Source organism: Macrobrachium nipponense, chromosome 32 (assembly GCF_015104395.2).
Source record: "Macrobrachium nipponense isolate FS-2020 chromosome 32, ASM1510439v2, whole genome shotgun sequence".
Taxonomy (NCBI): domain Eukaryota; kingdom Metazoa; phylum Arthropoda; class Malacostraca; order Decapoda; family Palaemonidae; genus Macrobrachium; species Macrobrachium nipponense.
The window spans coordinates 16,565,231-16,586,041 of record NC_061094.1 but is presented as its reverse complement, the minus strand read 5'-3'; the positions used below and the strand labels follow the sequence as shown (position 1 = coordinate 16,586,041).

Genomic DNA, 20,811 nt, shown 5'->3' with positions numbered 1-20,811 from the left:
AATAAAATACTCATGATTGTAGCTTTTATCAGTTTTGAGATATTTTCATATAAATAACGATAATTGCCAAAATTTCAACTTTCGGTCAAATTTGACTCTACCGAAATGGTCGAAAAACGCAATTGTAAGCTAAAACTCTTATATTTTAGTAATGTTCAATCATTTACCTTAATTTTGCAACTATTTGGAAGTCTCTAGCACAATATTTCGATTTATGGTGAATTTATGAAAAAACTTTTTCCTTACGTCCGCGCGGTAACTCTTCCGAAAAAAATCATACATGCGATTGTGGTAATGTTTGCACCATTTTAAAATTAGCCGTTATATAAAGTTTTATATATGGAAATGTGCGCAATTTCATGCACAATACAACTAAAAACAACCCATGGTTGTAGCTTTTATCAGTTTTGAGATATTTTCATATAAAAAATGATAATTGCCAAAATTTCAACCTTCGGTCAACTTTGACTCTACCGAAATGGTCGAAAAACGCAATTGTAAGCTAAAACGCTTATATTCTAGTAATATTCAAGCATTTACCTTCATTTTGCAACAAATTGGAAGTCTTTAGCACAATATTTTGATTTATGGTGAATTTATGAAAAAAATAACATTTTCTTTACGTCCGCGCGGTAACTCTTCTGAAAAAATCATACATGCGATTGTGGTATGTTTGCACCATTTTAAATTAGCCGTTACATAAAGTTTTATATATGAAAATGTGCGCAATTTCATGTAGAATACAACAAAAAATAATTGAAGGTTGTAGCTTTTCTCATTTTTGAAATATTTGCATATAAATCACGATAAATAGAAAAAAAAACCACGTTCGGTCAACTTTGACTCTACCAAAATGGTCGAAAAACGCAATTGTAAGCTAAAACTCTTACAGTCTAGTAATATTCAGTCATTTATCTTCATCTTGAAACAAATTTGAAGTCTCTAGCAAAATATTTAGATTTATGGTGAATTTTAAAAAAAATCTTTCCTTCCCTCTGCGCGCGGATTCTCCGCCACAAATCTCCGAAATGCGTACGTACCATTCTCGGAATATTTGCTCCGTTTCATATTAGGCATTTCATAGAGTTTTATAAATGAAAATGTGCGCAATTTTATGTAGAATAAAACAAAAAATATTTGAAGGTTGTAGCTTTTTATATTTCCGAAATAAGTGCATATAAAAAAAATATATATAAAAAATTTGACATTCGGTAAACTTTAACTCGTCAGATATGGTCGAAAACTGCAATTGTCAGCTAATATTCTTACAGTATAGTAATATTCAATCATTTGTCTTCATTTTTAAAGAAATTGGAAGTCTCTAGGACAATATTTAGATTTATGGTGAATTTTTGAAAAAAATATTTGTTTACGTCCGCACGTTACGAATTCATGCATTATTTTGTGATAATATTTTCTCTGTGTTGCTTTTATCGTTTTACAATGTGTTATATACCAAAATGATCGCAATTTAGTGTACATTACAACAACAAAAAAAGTAACTTGTTACCTTTAACTGTTTTGCACACAGCGCGATTTGAATACAATTATATATGAAATTTCGTTTTTGCGCTATCATATATAGTATTATTTTTATATGATAATGATAATTTTTTTCATTTCTGATGGTTGCATACTAAACTTCAGCCAATGACAAAAAAAGGAGCCAAAAATGAACTCTTAATCTTGAAAACTAAGCGTGCTGTGATTTTTTGAAAAAAATATTTTTTCCGCTTCCGCGCTCACTCTGAAACACCTCCGGCGCACGGGAGACAATTTTTTTTTTACCGCTTCGGCGTAAGAGGGTTAATTGGAATGTCATAATAATTTTGGTAAGAAATGGCATTTATGACAACATAGGTGCCAGTAAACCACTTACAGACATTGATAAACTGCTTACCGATCACGAAAAAAACACCTACCGATGCTAGTAAACTGCCAACTGATCCCAATAAACTGCTTGCCAGCACTGAAAATCACTTACCAGCACCAAAAATCTGTTTAACAACATTGTTAGCCAAACGACGTATGTATTCTCTAGCCCCTTTGAGGTGTTTCCAGTCGCCTGATCAGTACAGTTTCAGTATATTCACTTGTTAGTCAAGCAGATCCTTCTTTGTTTGCTACTGTCTCAGTAGGAGAGCAGACTGGAGTATCTTCCCCATAGCCAGGTTTTTTTGAGCTCGGCTCCTTGGGGAATTTCCGTTTTGCCTCCTGCTACCTCGATATCATTGCAAGGTGGTGGCAATAGTCAGGAAGGTTTTGTTTCCTATGCAGATGATTCCTTGGTGCCAGGCACCATTTTGCAAAGTGGAGCCAACCATTCCTCTGATAAGGAACAGGTTTTTTTGCTTCCATTTAAGTCCTTTTTAGAGAAGTTGAAACACTTTTGTTGGGATGCCTCAGCATTAGGTATAATAGTGCAGGAGATTGAGAAAGTGGAAACCAGATCTTTGTTACATTGCTCTCAAACTTTTAGGCATACATAATCACGGCTGTAGCCACTTCTGCAGTTAACCGTCTGTCCCGCAGTTGACCCTCAGTGGACAGATACCCTCATATAAGTAGCAATACAGGCAGTCCCCAGTTATCGGTGGAATCGGTTAATGGCGATCCAGTTTTATGGCGCTTGTCTAGTGCCATAAAATTGGTGATTTAACATGCCATAACATGCTATAAGTTACTGATAATAGAGTAATGGCTCCATAACATACCCAACAGGGGTGCCATAAATCACCGAGTTCCTGTTAATGGTAGTTTTTGTTTATCAGCATCCCGCCAAGAACAGAACCCCCACCGATAAGCGGGGACTGCCTGTAGCAGGTTTTGAGTGGTGGAGAAATTACCTCCTGGTGAGTATCAATATTACGCGCCATCAGTTTGAAGAAATTGGGTGGGAAAGATGTTCCATTACTCCCGTAGCCCATAAATGTACTAATGTCAGCTTTTAGACTGGCTTAGCTCGCCGATTCTAGGCGTCTCATGAGTTAGTTGTGTACTTGTCTTCAAGGGGAGATGAAGTGTCTCTCTCTCTCACATGATGTATTTTTATATATTTGCTCATAAATATACTGAGGGGTTGTTATTGGTTTTAGCTTTTGTCTTTTATGATAGTATGTACATCAGCCAAGAGGTATAAGGTTGACATATTCGTCAGCTGTGGCTGGAGCTTCTTTGAGAGTTAAAAAGAAAAGATGAGGGGAAAGAATATTTTCGGATGCATTTTGTAATTACAATTGTATTATATTATTATTATTAATATTTGAAAATACTAATAATCTTATTTACATGTACCATAAAAATACATGACAATGAAGATATCGATAGTACCTAATCAGTCAAGATTTGGAAATGTAAACAATATCAAATGCAAGCGGCTTACGATGACAGTGCATGTAGGTACATATTTTGTAGTATACATTTAACTTTTTCAAATTATCATTTTCTCCAGAAAATATTTAGGTTTATAGAGCTTTACGGGTTTTAGAATTATGAATAGTTAAAGATCGTACATCCTAATGTCTAATTATGGTAATTATCTATGGTAATTACTGTAATTACAGTTGTTTTGTTTACAGTATCAAAAGTTGTATCGCTAGTGGTTCATTTGAATAACCTTCGTTTTTTACCATTTTTACAGATGTTTTGTTTATAATGTTGATAGTTGTGATGTTAGTTAACTATTGACACAACTATCAACACTTCAAGGGTTAGCCTATCATTAAAAAGCTTGGCAGGATTTCAAGGGTGTCACATGAATGCCTCTTTCATAATAATTTTCAATAATCTTCAGTTCAATTGTGGCTCTTACAGTTTTCCTCTTCTGCTTGTCTGCAATGGCTGTCTTTGGACTAATGATTGAATCAGTACACTATAGAAAGCCACAAAAACTAAGGAAATACCTGTACAAGCGTGTACTACTTACTCAAAACAGTAGCAGCAGAGTGGCTTTAAATGAGCATCAGAACAGTGCCATCTTCTGGCGACTGACCGAACCACTTTTGTTTACAAAAATCATTTGAGTCATTGGGTCCAATTCTGGGTTTTTGTTGAGCTCAGAAGTGAAATTTACTCAAAATTTTGCATTGAAATCTGATTGAGTTCTAGTACGGTTGAGGACCGGGTCTCTACAGTATACTAATATAAATAATAACTATAATGAATTAATAAAATACAGTGATCCCCCGTATTCGTTGGGGATGCGTACCAGACCCCCCCGTGAATAGTTAGAACCCGCGAATAGTTGGAACCCCTATAATAATGCTTAAAACCTCCTATTTTGTTAGTTTAAACTCAAGAAAAACCCACTAAAAATTTTTATACCTGGTTTTTTTAAGTTTTTTCACAAAAAGTGCATTTTATGATGAAATTGATAAAAAAAAAACCAGGAATTTGTGGAGATTTCTCATAGAAAAATACCGTGAATGCACAAATTTTCCGCGAATAATGCGGGGAAACGTTCCCGAGAGAAATCCGCAAATCTGGAGAACACGAATAGGGGGTCCACTGTAAATACAAAAAGTAAAAAAAAAAAAAATGTTTTTGCTGCAATAGTGATGTTTAATTACCCAATTATGTGTTCGTGTCTTGGCCTAGGCATCTATCTACATTTGCAGGTGAATTCTAAAATTTTTATCATGTTTTATTTTTAATTTTTCAACTTTTGCTATGAGATTTAATACAGATGTTTATGCATTGGTTTATTATTCATACTCTATAAAAATAATGAAATACAGTAGTATATTTATAGGAATTTATAGGTAAATATACAGTGGACCTCCTATATATGTGGTCTCAAGACTCGCAGACTCATGTATTCGCGGATGTCTCTATGGACCATATTTGCCCATTATTTGCGGGAAATTCGCTGTATTTTTCTATGAGAAACATCCATAAATGACTGTATTTTCATATAAATTTCATGATTAAATGCACTTTTTGTCACAAAACTTTAAAAAAACAGCTATAGCATTTTTAGTGGGGTTTTCTTATTTGTGGATTCTAGCTATTTGTTGGGGGGATGTTGTCTGGGATCATCCCCCTCAAATATGAGGCGTTCACTGTGTAGGTATCGTCTGTTAAACCGGTCATTTGCCTAAGACTGACACCCTTGCCTCCCTATTAGTCCATCTTAACAAGGTTCGCTTGTAGTGAATGTTTCTCGATGAAAAAGTCCACGAGTAGCAGATGAGCACTCCAGACACACAGGTTTCTTGCAGGAGATACACTGGTACTTTGTTTTTCTGTCCTGTTTCACGGTACACAGTGCACATCTATTCTTTATTGTCAGCTCTGTTGGAACTTGCTGGGGAAGTTGAACTCAGGGAAGACAGATTTGGTATTCTCCTCCATACTACGCTGCTGGCCCAGAAATGATAGTCGTTCCTCTGTGCCCATGGTTTGATGAGTTCTTTTAGCCAATGACTTCATGAATTCACAGCGTTTCATACGTTTCCTGCCATGTTGTGCATTGATGATGGCAGCATTAATAATGCCGTAAAATAGAGCGATGGGCTTTCGCTTTGTTTTCCTGCTTGTTGAATACATTGAGCATATTTGATCAAATGTCCACACCACCTTCAGTTCTATAATAATACTTGATTATTTCCGATTTTCCATTGTAACACATGTCAGGTTGGGTGTGAACTGATGAGAGCAATAGGACCAGCTTCTTTTTTGTGTTTTAGGATTTTATTTCTTGGGAATGTGAGCAACCATATGTCATTTGACGGCCAAAAAGAAAAGCACTTTGACCTGGCGTCTTCATCTTCATATCAGTCATTTCCAAAGGAATTTCCTTTATGTTGGCACAGAGAGTTCCAACATCTGTCAGTTGATAGTTGTCCAACAGATCATTCACTAGTGGCACTAGGTGAACCAGCTATCACCAGTCACACTCCTCTTGGTGTTCCTGTATGGTGCAACAAGCTCCTGTGTGACGTACTGTCCCAGTGACATCCCACGTGGGGATTTTGTATACCATGGCATTCAACACTCCTTCACACTGAATAGACCTGGGTCTCACATATCCAAACACTCCTCCACAAATAGTAGACCTGGGTCTCACAGACCTGAACGTGACTAATGCAGTCTCACAGACCCGAAACTGACTAATGCATTATAACTTGAATGAGAGGAAGAGATGGAAAACATCACATAATTACCACCAGCATCCAAACCCAGGAAGCTATTGGGAAGGAAAGGGGTACTCGGCATCTACAAATTGCTAAACTGAAAAATCACAAAAACACTGGGCTTCTCAGACCCGGGTCTACCATTCTAAGGTTAACATTCTCACCCATCAGCTTAACGGCCTACTTGCTAGGCTCAGAGAGGTTTTCATCCCTGTCGCAAGACGTTTTCTCCCTTATCAAGACAGAAGTTGTAAAATTGGTCAAAGATGTAAACTCAGAAGGCTTTTTACAAGTCATTAGGAGGATGGAGACCTATCCTAGATGAAAGTGCTCTGAATTTCTTCATCGAGAATATCAAATTCAGAATGGAAACTCCAATCAGTCTCGTCAGCCATCCAGCAAGGGGACTAGATGGTAACAGTAGATGTGCAGGACGCATACTTCCATGTACCAATACATCCATAGTCCAGGAAGTATCTGAAGTTTGTGTTTCAAGGACAGGTCTTCCAATTTCGAGCGCTGTGTTTCGTTCTTTCCACAGCCTCTCAGGTTTTCACAAGGGTTCTTAATTCTCTCTCTAAGTGGTTACACCTTATGGCCATAAACGTGTCTATTTTTAGACAACTGATTCCTACACTCCCCCTTGAGATCCAAGTGTATAGAGGATCTACAGAAGACATTCAATCTTGCCTGACAATTAGGTCTGCCAATCAACCTAAAGAAGAGTCAACTGATTCCTCTCAGTCGATACTGTATTTAGGGATGAAGATAAATTCTCTGAATTTTCAGGTTTTCCCTTCTATCAGAGATTCCAAAATTGCCTGAAGAAAGTTTGAGGCTTTCTCTCTAGTCCCTCCTGCTGAGCCAACAAGTGGATGAGAGGCCAGTTGGAAAATGAAGACAGCCAGATTCCTTTGTCTTCCCCATCGTCTGAGATAAAGGAGGATCTTCTGTGATGGCCGGAAGAGCTCAGGTTTACAGTGGGAAAGTCACTACACCCATTGAACCCCAACTTAAAATTATACAGTTCCGCAAATTCTCAATAGCTCAAACTTTTCATTGGAACCTAACTAATTATCGTTCACAAGTATTTCACAGACACGCAAATGCAACATTTTTTAATCCTGGAGAAACCCTGCAAAGGTGTTTCTTAAATTTTTTTGTGTAATATATAAGTTTTCAAGCTTTTATGTGCAAATTAAATAGAATTAAATAATAAAAATAATAATTCTCTCTCTCTCTCTCTCTCTCTCTCTCTCTCTCTCTCTCTCTCTCTCTCTCTCTCTCTCTCTCTCTCTCTCTCTCACTGAGATGAAAGAATTTTTATGGTACATGTATGTACTACGTGTATTAATATTTTCAAATGATAGTAATAATATAACTGTAATCACAAAATTCATGATAGTATTTTAAAGGAATAGGAGGAGAGAAGACAAAACTGTGTTGGACATATGTACACACTCCTATATTTTTACCAACCATTTATTTCTTTTTTATGGGTAATGTATTAAGCCAAATTCTAAATGAAATTACAGTAACTTTAATTTCATTTAAAAGTTAGCTTGTTATTTAAGAAGCATGATTAGGGTCATACTTAGTGTGCAAACTGGAAGTAAGCATTTATTAGCATTTTGAGAGGTCGTGCCAAACTTATGCAAAACTTCCCTTTGCATTAGGGGGTCTGGAACCTAACCTTGCGTAAGTTCGGGCTATTACTGTATTCAGACTCATCTTACCTAGGTTGGGGAGCACTGTTGGATGACAAGGAAGTGGCAGGGATGTGGTCTCCATCAGAGAAGAGTTTACACATCAGCATAAAGGAATTGAGAGCAATCAAGTAGCTCTTCAATTCTTCTCAGTTTTAAAACACAACAAGATAGTAATTGCTCATTCCGACAACATGATGGCTCTAGCCTATTTTAGGAATCAGGGAGGGACACATTCCTTTTCTCTGTACCAAGATGCCAAAGATCTTCTGTTAAGGGCAGAGAGCATCCAGACAAGTATGCTTACTTGCTTCATTCGAGGAAAGTTAAATGTCCTTGTGGATGAACTAGTCATGGCAAATAGGTTTTACTGATGGAGTGGATATTGAAGCCACAGATGTGTACTGACGTGTGAAAACTGTTGGAGAAGCCGTCGATAGACCTGTTTGTGACGTCAAGAAACTATTGACTCCCTGTGTATTGTTCGCCAGTCCCAGACCCTCTGGCATTGGCAGCGGATGCCATGCTCCATGACTGGTTGAATCTAGACTTCTGTACCTTCCCTCCATTCAGTATGGTGGAGGAGGTACTAAACAAATTGATCTCCCACAACACCTCAGTGACATTGGTAGCTCCCTTCTGGCCAAAGAAGGTATGGGTTCTGCACCTCCTCAGCTTTCTTGTGGATTGCCCAAGGCTTATCCCTCAGAAACCAATGCTTCTCACAGTCACATTTCCTGCGGTTTCATCAAGGACTATCTGCTCTCTCTCTGACAGGCTTCAGTCTCAGAAAGCTTGTCAGAGCGAAGGGTTTTTCAAGAAAAGCTGCAGAAGCAATTATTATCTGAAGTCTTCGAAGGGGTAATCGGTTTTTAAATACTATAGAGGTGTAGATTTGATCAAGTCATTGGATATGACATAACAGAAGAAATTTTCTTCATTGCTTGGAATCTTGACATTGTTCTCATATGATTTTCAGGACCTCCTTTTGAACCTTTAGACTCCTCTTCATTAAGGGATCTGATAAGGAAGATGATATTTTTAGTGACCTTATCTACTGCCAAAACGATAAGTGAAGTGTAAGCCCTTGATAAAATGGTAGGATTTTCTCAAGGCAGTGCAGTTTGTTCTCTCACATTAGATTTTTTGGCAAAGAATGAGAATCCCTCCGAACTCTGACCTCGTTCTTTTCTGATCAAAAGTTTATATGATATTCTGGGCCCAGCAGTTCAGGAGAGAAAACTGTCCAGTGAGAGCACTGAAATATATTGAAAGGAAGAAAAGGAATCGGAGGCCCTTCTCAGAATTTATGGTGTTCTGTGAAAAATCCTTTATGTGCTTAATCCAAGAATGATTTGACTTCCTTTTTAAAGGATGTGATTGTGGAATCAAATTCAATATTGCAAGAACTTTTCCCTTTATTAAAAGTCAAAGCTCATGATATATAAGGGCAGTAGCCACTTCACTGGCCTATTAGTGTAACATCTCATTCTCCATGATTCTGCAGTCCACATATTGGAAATGTAGATCATTATTCATTACACATTTTCTTAGTGACATCAAAGCAATTTATGATAAGTGCAGTACGTACACTAGGTCCGTTCTCCGTGGCTGGCAAGGTACTGGGTAACAGGATGGAAGTACCCCTCCTATTTACCCCTCTCTTTACCTTGATTAAGGTTGAAGAGTCCATTTTGGGAAGCCTGGAGGTACTGTTTATGAGAGTGCCCTCCAATCAATGTTTTTATGGATAGGTTTTGGTGAAAGTTTTAAATTATATTGTAGGCGCGGTTTCTGGTCCATTTTTGTGCTGCATTCAGGGCAAGTACATTCACTTATTTGTTGGATTATTGACTTTGGCAACCCTCGGAGTACTTCCGCATTGCAAAGCACCCACTAAAGTAGGGGCGACCCATGCCATTGCATGTTGAGATGAGTTCAGACCAGGGGCGGTATCTTACTGCTGCAGCTCTCACCAGTATTTTCAATGCTAGCTAACTTACTAGTTCAAATCATTTTTATTCTAAATGTTTTTTGTTGCGCTTCACTTTGTCACAGATTTTTGTGGAACACATTATGTATTCACTTTTTGATGGGGGAACTTTGACTAACTGTAAAGTGTTTCTGGATGATAGAGCATATTGTATAATATTTAGAATATTTGCTGCTGAGCTTACACCTAGGTGTCATGCTCAGTCTGGGGCCCAAACTGGAATGAGCCTAATATATACATTGCTACATTATAAGTAGTACAGTGGACCCCCTGTATTTGCAGACTCAGGCATCCACAGATTTCTCTCGGGACCATTTCCCCCCATTATTTGTGGAAAATCACCTATTCACTGTATTTTTCTATAAAAAATATCCACATTTTTTTTTAAATCCTAAAATGCACTTTTTGTGATAAAACTGTTAAAAAAACCAGGTATAAAAATTTATTGTGGTTTTTTTCTTGAGTTTTAATTAACAAAATAGGAGGTTTCAAGCATTTTTATAGGGAGTTTCAACTATTTGGGGGGGGCCGGGGTCTGGTACACATCCCCCACGAATACTGGGTGACGACTTGTTACGGACTCTGAGAGAGGTCCGTTTCAGGTTCGATAGGAAATGAACAAAAACAAAAAAATTTGACACTAACAGTTGAAACGGGATACGAATATAGAAAGTTTTATTTACAAGCTTACTAAGAAAGGTAAATGCAGAATGGTATCTCCTATTTACATAAAAAAATAGAATCTTACACTGCATGAACTGGGGGAACAGTGAGGTAATGGAAGTACTTGCCGGCCAGTTTGGCAACTCGAAGCGATGGCTTCACAAAATTAGAACTGCGATTGCTGACGTCTTCTTGACTCCATATTGCAGAAAATAATGTCTACTCTTGATACTTGGGGGGCAGGAACTTTCCAAAACCTCTAGCAGAACGTCTCTTCTCTGAAGTCTCCCCCAACGTCGAAATAACTTGGTCGTCCACTCCTGAAGATGGCTTGACCAAAATTCGACCAAACTCTCTCGAGTGACTTTTCTTCTGATCCTTCGTCGGTTCCTTTTTCTCTTATCTTTCTCGGATGATCTCTGCTGCTGCTGATCTCTCACTGATAGTCTGATCTGTGGCTCTTACTGAGGATATCTCTCTGTGACTAACTGATGATCTCTGCTTTCTCCTACTTCGTCCGTCGTATTTATACAGCATTCTGGGGGCGGGGCCTACGGCGAGTGTCACAGACTCCCAAGATTACCAGAACTTCTTAGATGAATCTAGACAAGGTTTTGCATCAGGAATCGCGGCGTTTCTCATGTCACGGTGCCTGTCGAGTTCCACAACAATCCTGCCGATTCTAGAACCATCATGAAAAGAGGCACCTCCAACACAATGCGCTAATGCCTCCTTGCTGCCGAACTTCTCGAAAATGCATTTTCCTTTCCTTTATCTTTCTTTGCTATGAAGTAATTACCATCACACCACTGTACACTAAATTATTTTTATCAAAAATTTGTATTTCGTCACAAAGACAATATGAAAAAATACTGTAATTAGTGAATAAACAGTGTTGCTCTACGAAAAAAAGCAAATTAGTGTTTATTTTAAATATTTTGACCTTTATATAAAGAAAACAGGACAACTTCAATACTCTGGGAGGAAACAGCTATGCTTAATGTATACAGTGGTAACTTGATTAGTTGTCAAACGTTCTGTAAGAAAGATTTATTTAATTTGGATTAAATGTTGTGTAGATATTTTGCTGTTTACATTACGTAATATATTTTAAATTTAGTAAATCATTGTTATAAGCATTTTAAGGGCATATACATATATACATAAGAGTAACAGTTGTAAGAGGCTACTAATCTAAGATGACTTTGGATGTATGTTTGGGGATGATGGTTTGGGGTGTATTTTTGTTTGAATTGATATTAAATTATTTGAGTATGAAAATTTAAAGTATATTTTTGTTTCAACTACTAAATTATGCAGTTTCAACTTCTAAATTAGGCAGTGGACTTAAAGTAGACAGTTGTAAGCATTTTAGTTTAAGAAGTACAAAGTATTTGGCAATTATAAGCATTATCAACATTTTTAGAGGGGATTTTGCATTTTGGCGGATTTTCATTACGGTGGGTTCTGGAACCTATCCCCGTGAAAAAGTTGGGCTGCACTGTATGTCCATAGATTGCACATTCTGTCTGTAGTATTCAGCTATATAATTACTTGGTAAGTTACCTATATAAAAATTACATTTTTATAAATGAGGTTTTATATATACTACTTACCCAGTAATTATGTAATGGGAGCCCTCCCACCTCACTGCTTATGGACATGGAGGACAAACGAATTGAGCTCTTCAGCTTTGTTGTACCAATTCATCCCTGTAAGTGGGCAGGACGGTTCACCTATACCCAGAACAAGAGTGCTACTGCAAATTTGCAATTTTTCTGATTTTGAGGTGCATTAGGGTAGAAACTCGAAGCTTTGTAATTACTTGGTAAATATATATAAAACCTAATTTTTCATTATAAAAATATATTTACCCCCAAATACAACTTCATTCCTTCAGCCGATGCATTAAGGTGTAATTGCCAATTTCAAGAAATATTACACTCGTATACCATTGAAGGAAGTGAATGACTGGTATGACCTCAGTGTGACTCTTGGAATGAATACAAGTTACAATTTTAAAAAAAATGCTGCATGGTGTGAAGGAAGTATGATCAACATGAATGGAGCATGGAAGGCTTTATGCCCACAGTTTGTCAACGAATTTAGAGGATATAATCAGGAAGAGGAGGCAAAGGGACTTATGAATAGTCTCATTGACATAGGTGAAAGCTACATCTTGACTTGAAGGAAGAGAAATTTAAGAGCTGTTTGAGTCTCATTGAGAGGAGTTAATGAATGAAGATATAATGGAGCTGGAAGAAATGCAAAAAAACCAAACATGATGAAGAAGAGCAACTTCTGTCTTTAAAGAAGTGTGAAATGAAATTGATGGCCAAGGCATTTTCTTTTATAGAGAAAGCTTTTACTAATATTGAGAATCAGGACCCAAATGCCAAGAAGTTTCTCATAAGTAGCAACGACAATTAATGATGCTATCAAATGTCATCTCCTGTATGATGAAAAGAAAAGAAAATCAGTGCAAACTTCCCTAGGCTAGTTCTCCAAACCAATTCCTTTAACATTAAGAGCCTCCCTACATCCAAAGACTGCTTCCTCCTCTGATGAAGAAGAAAGTGATGCCGAGAAATCCTTGCCAAAGAAGACATTGACATTGCCAACATGCTGCCCATGTAATTCCACACTGCCTCTCCTCCTGTCATCCAACACCTCTAGTCTATGCGACCAGTTTCTAAAGTAAGAAGAATATTTGTGTTATCATTGCAATTTACTTTATCATTTTTATTAACCCTTTAACGCCATTTGGGAGTATTAAACGTCGACGAAAATTGTCTGTCAGGTGCTGAACTGACGTACAAAATGTCAAAGAAAATTTTTTTTTTTAAATTCGCGGAAAAATAGTTATGGGCCTACTAGGCGAAAACTTTTGAATCATGCGCCTTGGGGGATGCTGGGAGTTCACGGATCAAGCTGTTGTTTTGTTTACAATCGTTACCCAGGCGCGCAAGCACGAATTTCTTTCTTCTCGCACTAAAAAGCATCAGTGACACATCTCAGAAATTATTGTCACTTTGACATAATTTTTGTACTGTTTTATATTAGCCGTTACAGAGTTTTATATATATGGAAATTTGCGCAATTTCATGTAGAATACAACAAAAAATAACCCATAGTTGTAGCTTTTATCAGTTTTGAAATATTTTCATATAAATAACGATAAGTGCCAAAATTTCAACCTTCGGTCAACTTTGACTCGACCGAAATGGTCAAAAACCGCAATTGTAAGCTAAAACTCTTACATACTAGTAATACTCAATCATTTACCTTCATTTTGCAACAAATTGGAAGTCTCTAGCACAATATTTTGATTTATGGTGAATTTTAGAAAAAAGAACTTTTTCCTACGTCCGTGCGGTAACTGCCGAAAAAATCATAAATTTTTTTGTCCGATTGTCGTAGTGTTTGCACAGTTTTATATTAGCCGTTAAATAAAATTTCATATATGAAAATGTGTGCAATTTTATGTAGAATACAACAAAAAACAACCCATGGTTGTAGCTTTTATCAGTTTTGAAATATTTTCATATAAATAAAATGACAAGTGCTAAAATATCAACCTTCGGTCAACTTTGACTCAACCGAAATGGTAAAAAAATGCAATTGTAAGCTAAAACTCTTACATTCTAGTAATATTCAATCATTTACCTTTATTTTGCAACAAATGAGAAGTCTCTAGCACAATATTTTGATTTATGGTGAATTTATGGGGAAAAAAAAAAAATTTCCTTACGTTCGTGCAGTAACTTTTCTGAAAAAAATCAGAAATTTTTTCATTCGATTGTCGTAATGTTGGCACCATTTTAAATTAGCCGTTACATAAAGCTTTATATATGAAAATGTGCACAATTTCATGTAGAATAATACAATTAAAAACAACCCATGGTTGTAGCTTTTATCGGTTTTGAAATATTTTTATATAAATAACAATAAGTGCCAAAATTTCAACCTTCAGTCAACTTTGACTCAACCAAGATAGTAAAAAATGCAATTGTAAGCTGAAACTATAACATTCTAGTAATATTCAATCATTTACCTTTATTTTTCAACAAATTGGAAGTCTCTAGCACAATATTTTGATTTATGGTGAATTTATGAAAAAGACTTTCCTTGCATCTGCGCGGTAACTCTTCCGAAAAAAATCATAAATTTTTCGTCCGATTGTCGTAATATTTGCACCATTTTAAATTAGCCGTTACATTAAGTTTTATATGTGAAAATGTGCGCAATTTCTTGTAGAATACAACTAAAAACAACCCATTGTTGTAGCTTTTATCAGTTTTGAAATATTTTCATATATATAACGATAGAAAAAATTCTACCTTCGGTTAACTTTAACTTGACCAAAATGGTCGAAAACTGCAATTGTAAGCTACAACACTTACAGTCTAGTAATGTTCAACCAATTGCCTTCATTTTGCAACAAATGGGAAGTCTCTAGCACAATATTTCGATTTATGGTGAATTTTTGAAAACAGCTATTTTTTACGTCCGTGTGTTACGAATTCATGCATCATATTGCGATAATATTTTCTCTGTGTTGCCTTGATCGTTTTAATTATATATGAAATTTTTTTTTCGCGCTGTCATATATTCCAATATTTATATATGATAATGATATTTTTTTCACATCTGATGGTGCTGTGATTTAAAAAAAAAAAAATTTTCCCACTTCAGTGCTCACTCGTGAACGCCACTGGCATACGGGAGACACTTTCGGAAAACCGGCTCGGTGTTTAAGGGTTAATAATAAAATACATAAGATACAGTATGTATGTACAGTGTATTATGTTTTAGAATGAAAAGCATACAGTACTGTCAGTGCCCACCCGTTTTTATGCGTTTCACATTTATGCGTTTCATTTTGTGGATTTTAGTGCAACACATTATTCAGTTGTCCAAGGGGAAATTATCACTTATTTGTGGGTTTTTTCATAGAGCAGTATTCACTAATTACTGCATTTGCATTTTGTTTAAATGACTAAATACAGTTTTATGATAAATAATTTACTAATTTTCAAATGTTGATATTATTGTAAACACAGCAAAATATCTATAAAATGTTTAATGCAAATTAAATAAACCTGTAATACAAATGTCAGGTGGGCCCCAGAATGAGCTGAACAAGTTTACGATTCTCTCTCTCTCTCTAAACAGAAAAATACATATGAAATATTTACAGTAATACAAATTAAATAAATCTTTTAATACAAATCATAAACTCAAACTCATTCTAGGGCCCTCCCCAGAATGATAGGTGGGCCCCAGGATGAGCTTGGGAAATCACAATGCATAGCAGTCTCACTCGTGCCTTATATGAACTTTTGCAAGGTCATCGGACAGAAGCTTGACCCTCAAGACAGTATTCCTACTGGCCTTAGCCTCTTTGGAGAGAGTGGGAGAACTTCATGGTCTGTCTTCTGATGTAAATCATACCAGGGGTTAGGGTCTGTAGCCTTGGAATTTGTCCTGGGATTCATGGTAAGATCCAAAATCCCTTGGTTCATGATGAAAGATTTGATTCCTTTTCTATCCTATCACTAGATTTTGTTAACAGTCTAGATGAATTGCTTCTTTGTCCTGTAAGGACACTGCATACCTATCTAAAAAGGACTTGTCGCCTGAGACTAGGTTGTATGAGACTTTTTGCAAATGCAGGCCAAAACAAGAAAGAAGTGTCCAAGAATGCCATTTCCTTTTGGCTGTGTGAGGTAATTCAACAAGCCTATACATCATCTTCAGCCCATGATGCCAAAACAGTGCAAGTGCATATGCATGGGGCTTTAGGCCCTTCTTTGGCATTCAAAAAGAATTGATCTGTTCAGAGGATTTTGAAGCTGGTTCTTGGCTCCACCAAACCACCTTTCACATCCTTCTACCTAAGGGACGTTGCCTACAGGTCCTTGGACACCTTTTCCTTGGGTCTGCTCAACAAGTAGTGTACTCATCCAGTGTCCCTAGCGGGACAGTTTGTATCTGACTTAAGATAGCAGTATGAAAGCGCAAGTGATAGAGATGACTGGTCTTTTCCCCTTTTCCTTTCCCCTTCCTTTTCTACCAGTGAGAAGTGAGAAGATTGATCCATCGTAAACTGGAATTGGCTAGATGCAGGTTTGTAAGCAACCTTACTCTCTTTAGCAAGGAGAGAAAGGAACGATAACAAACTAGATTAGGTGGCTGAACAGATATACATAGATCTTTTAACTTCCTCACATGCAATGAATCTGTACATTGTATTTAGCCCAGTGGTCTGACTGGTGAATACACATATTCAACAGGTTGAAGGTTTGTCCACTTCCTTTGCATCCACACATCCAGGAAGTGAGGCCAGGTGTGCTGATACTCCAGTTGATTCAAGACTTTCTTTCCTCTGTCCTTATGTTAAGACCCAGGTTTGTTCCGCATATGAACAAACTACAAAATTATAATTAATTTTTATTTTTCATATCTATCAAACCTGTGATCTTAACATAGACTCCCTACCTCTAGCCATCCCTCAAAGTTTGTTCTTAGGCTGGAAGGAAACTGGCTTCATCACGGGGTTCAAAGTAGGTTGACAACCAATGCCTCATGATCACGAACATGAACCTCAATGCCACCAGTTCCTTGCATTACAATTTTAATGGTTTTACCAGTTAGCTGGCAGCAGAAGATTAATTGTTATGCCTGCAAGTTTGTTAGCTGTGAAAAATACAAATTAGTTATAAATTAATCATTTTTGTAATGATAGAAATGTGGAATGTTTTGTCAGAATTTTGTTAAATTGTTTTTGTATGCCATAAATGTTACTTTTCATTAATGCCATAGGTAAAGTTTAATCTTCTTTGTTACAGATGTTAGTTGCTCCTGATCCAAGCTATTGGTACAATCGAAATCCATTGGCTGATGAAATATTTATTACAGACGTTACAGCAAATCTTATCACTGTTACCATACGTGAGTGCAAAACGCGACAGGGGTTCTTTAAAGGTACTGATGAAAACCAGAATTCTCAGTCTTCAATCAAGTGATCTGAGCCTTTTTTGGGTTTTGTTTAAATTAATCACTGATGTAAGTATACACTGTACCTATTAGAAAATGAACTTTCTCACATGTTTTGCATAATTTTCTATGCAGTAAATGAGAATTGACTCAGTATGCCTCCTGTAAACTGATGTTTATCTAAACATTCTTGCACTGATTGTGATTTTCGAACAAGCAAGTGCATATGGACTTTTGTCTTATTTTACTAGTGTAATTGCTTCCATATATTGTACAGGTTTTCATATACGTAGTGTCATTGAGTGGCACTTCATAAGTATACTGTATCTTGAAGAAATAAAAAAATATCCTGAGTATTAAACTGTATAGTCTTCCAGTTTTGGTGGTTGGCAGTTGGATATATACTTGGGGTATGTAAATGATAAAGCACTGTACCTGCAAAAGTAGTTGTAATAAGAAATGTATACTGTACTGTACATTATTTTTATTAAAGTATGAACACTTCTGCAATTTTGGTTTTGGGTGCAGAAATTCCATGATATTTTGTATTATATGTAATTTTTAACTGTATATTTTTTTCAAGTAATATATCCTGAATTGGTATGCATAGATATATTGAACATGTTAATTTTTATTAACTTTTCTCTATTGTTTAATAGAATTCGACTCTCTCTCTCTCTCTCTCTCTCTCTCTCTCTCTCTCTCTCTCTCTCTCTCTCTCTCTCTCCTCTCGTGTCTTGGAGCCCAATTGGTAAAATACTTTGTAGATATTAGAGTATGATAATATATATATTTTCAATTTTCATTTTGAATTTTTATATCAAGTTGGAACTGATTTAGGGCTGACAAGGTGATGGTAGAGTTTTAAGAGAACAAGTTTATTTGTAAGTATTTAAGATTTCCCTGCCAAAGAAAAAATTATAGTGTGTTTACTTCAAATGATTAAAAGAAATTTTAGTACAGTTATGATTTGTATTATTATTTAAACCTAATTGTAGTTGTTAACATATCCAAAGACATAAAAATGGCAACGTATAAAAAGACATAAAAGAATTATTTTTCACACATTTGTTAGACTAACCTACATACATTAGTACAGTTTCTCAAATTGTGTCATGCTACATACAATATCTTCACTGTGTATTAAGCTCCATATTGCAATACACCACCTGAACACCTGAATTAGCCCTGGTCACCTGACCAGCCCGAACAAAACCCCACAAAATTACCCATATTTGGGTAAAATTTTTAACTGCCAGTTACCAGCGCTGCTGGTAAACAATGTTTACTGAGTCACCTGTCCATGGTTGGCAACGCTGCTTGCCGGCGACCAGCCGACGGTGACTACAAACGTCAATCTCTTTTTGTTCGCCCGACTGCTAATGCTGGCCTCACACTGGGCCTTTTTTTCTCGAGCAGCGAGCCGTTGCTGCCAAGAATCGAAAACCGGGAGATTTTAGCTCGTGATCTTTGCTTCCCGTCTTGTCGGGAAGCAGCAGCCACTAAACCCAAGGGACCGCGTAGTGTAAACAAACAAGATGGCTGCTTCTAACAGGACATGCTCAGGAACCATGTATCTTCCCACACAAAGACATCGGTATGCGTGGACGTCCTTTGCTCTCCATGGATTGTTAGAAAAAGTAAGAGAGTTCCGAATGTTGTGGGATCACATGGATGACCTTTTTAAGAAAACTACGCTTAAAAAGTACAAATGGGAGGATGTTTACTTTTCCCTACTGCTCCTCGAAACCACGAGATCCTAGTGTGACGATACAACACTTTTGCTCGCGAGCATCGGCTGGATGCTGGCCAAAACCGCGAGCTAGAAATGACTAGTGTGAGGCCAGCTTAAGATGTCTTGCAGCGACGAACCTTTTGGTCATAGCCTGACCCCCACAGCATTCTTGGATAAAGTTTTTGTTGATGCCTCTGCCCATTTTAGACTTTGCCTGGGATTTTTCTCTGCTATTTGGTATTATAGATTACGACTTGGACCGAAATGAACTCGACTGCAATGGATACTCCTTCGGCAAGATGCCTTCGGACTTTCCCAGTGAAGGTGCAGCAACTCATCACTCCTGTACCGCCTGCAAATGGAGGATGAGTACTCTCAAATATGACCAACATTCCTTATGCATTGCTTGTAGAAAGATCCAATGTGATCTGGGTCGTAGACGTATGAATGTAGGGATTGGTCTGTGAACCAGACGCAGGCTTATATCAAACATCGGAAAGCTCTTGCTTTAAAGAGTAAGGCTAGGTTATCTCCAGGGGTTAAACGTACGTTAGAAGAAGTGTCTAGTGACTTAGAGTCAGTTCTTTTTAAGAAGCTAGAAGACAGGCTGACATTGAGTATGTCTGGGTTATTGATGAATTTAGTATCAAACTTGAAAGATGACTTTCAGGCTAGTAATAGGGAACAAGCTACCAACCATTCTTTTCCAGCTCTCCTGCCTGTTCCAGAACCAGCCCTGACGGGTGCTGGGGATCATGGAGTTCCAAAAACCGAAAGGGTAGGAACTACCGTCCCCCCTCGCACAGAGCAGGCAGTGTCTGCAGCAGAATTCCCCTATTCCCCTGAAAAAGTAAGTCTTGAGTGTGAAATTAGAAGTGGGATCAACATAGACAGCTAAAGTTAGGGATTAGTTAGGTGAGGTATGGTTCCAAGGGCAGTTTCCTTCAGGTCCCGTAGGTAGTCCTGGTAACGCAAGTTCACCTTTGAATCCTGAGAATTGTTTATTTCCAGCCAATTTTGGGCCAAGAATGAAATCTTCCCTTCCTCCTTCTGGGAGCTTGGACTCGTTTCCTTTGGTGGGGGATTCCTTGGATGCCCCTTCTTCTTCAAAGGTTCCTTCCCTTTGGGAATTATGTCAGAGATGTTGTCTTCGAAAGTTGATCAGTTTAATTTGGCTGAGTATAATGGAGATGTCACAGGCCTTTCACAAGGGTACAGATCTTTAGTTAGGCAATGTTTTCTCTTGGGGTTTTGTAACATTCAAGATCATGTTCTAAAAACTTTCCCAGAATTCTCTAATGATATGCATTTGGTTTTTCAGGGGGTTAAGGATTCTATTTATTTTCTTTCCCTTAAAAGGATGATATCGTCGTCAGTTTCTCTTCCCCTGGTTTTGGTGGGTTCAGTTCCAGTTTCAGAGTTTTCCTCTGCTCCTTTGGGGGGGGTTTCTAGCCTTCACCTGATTCTGTTCCTCTTGAAAGTAATTTTGCTTCTAATTTGACCTTGTCATGTTCCGCAGGCTTTTCCCTTTCGGGAAAGGGTTTGATTTCTTTACTGCCTTCTCAGGTTACTCCTTTCGGT

The 20,811-nt window shown here is 37.2% G+C and overlaps 1 protein-coding gene across 1 annotated transcript in view; it reads left to right on the top strand.

Annotated features, from left to right (window-relative positions):
• The window catches only part of LOC135207245 (chromobox protein homolog 8-like), a 153,044-nt gene extending 134,582 nt beyond the window's left edge, over positions 1-18,462 (top strand). The window contains exon 6 of the mRNA XM_064238881.1: positions 17,348-18,462. Coding sequence (XP_064094951.1) covers positions 17,348-17,524 — 177 coding nt within the window. The 3' untranslated portion in view covers positions 17,525-18,462. The remainder of the gene's footprint in view (positions 1-17,347) is intronic.
• Positions 18,463-20,811: the final 2,349 nt, after the last annotated feature.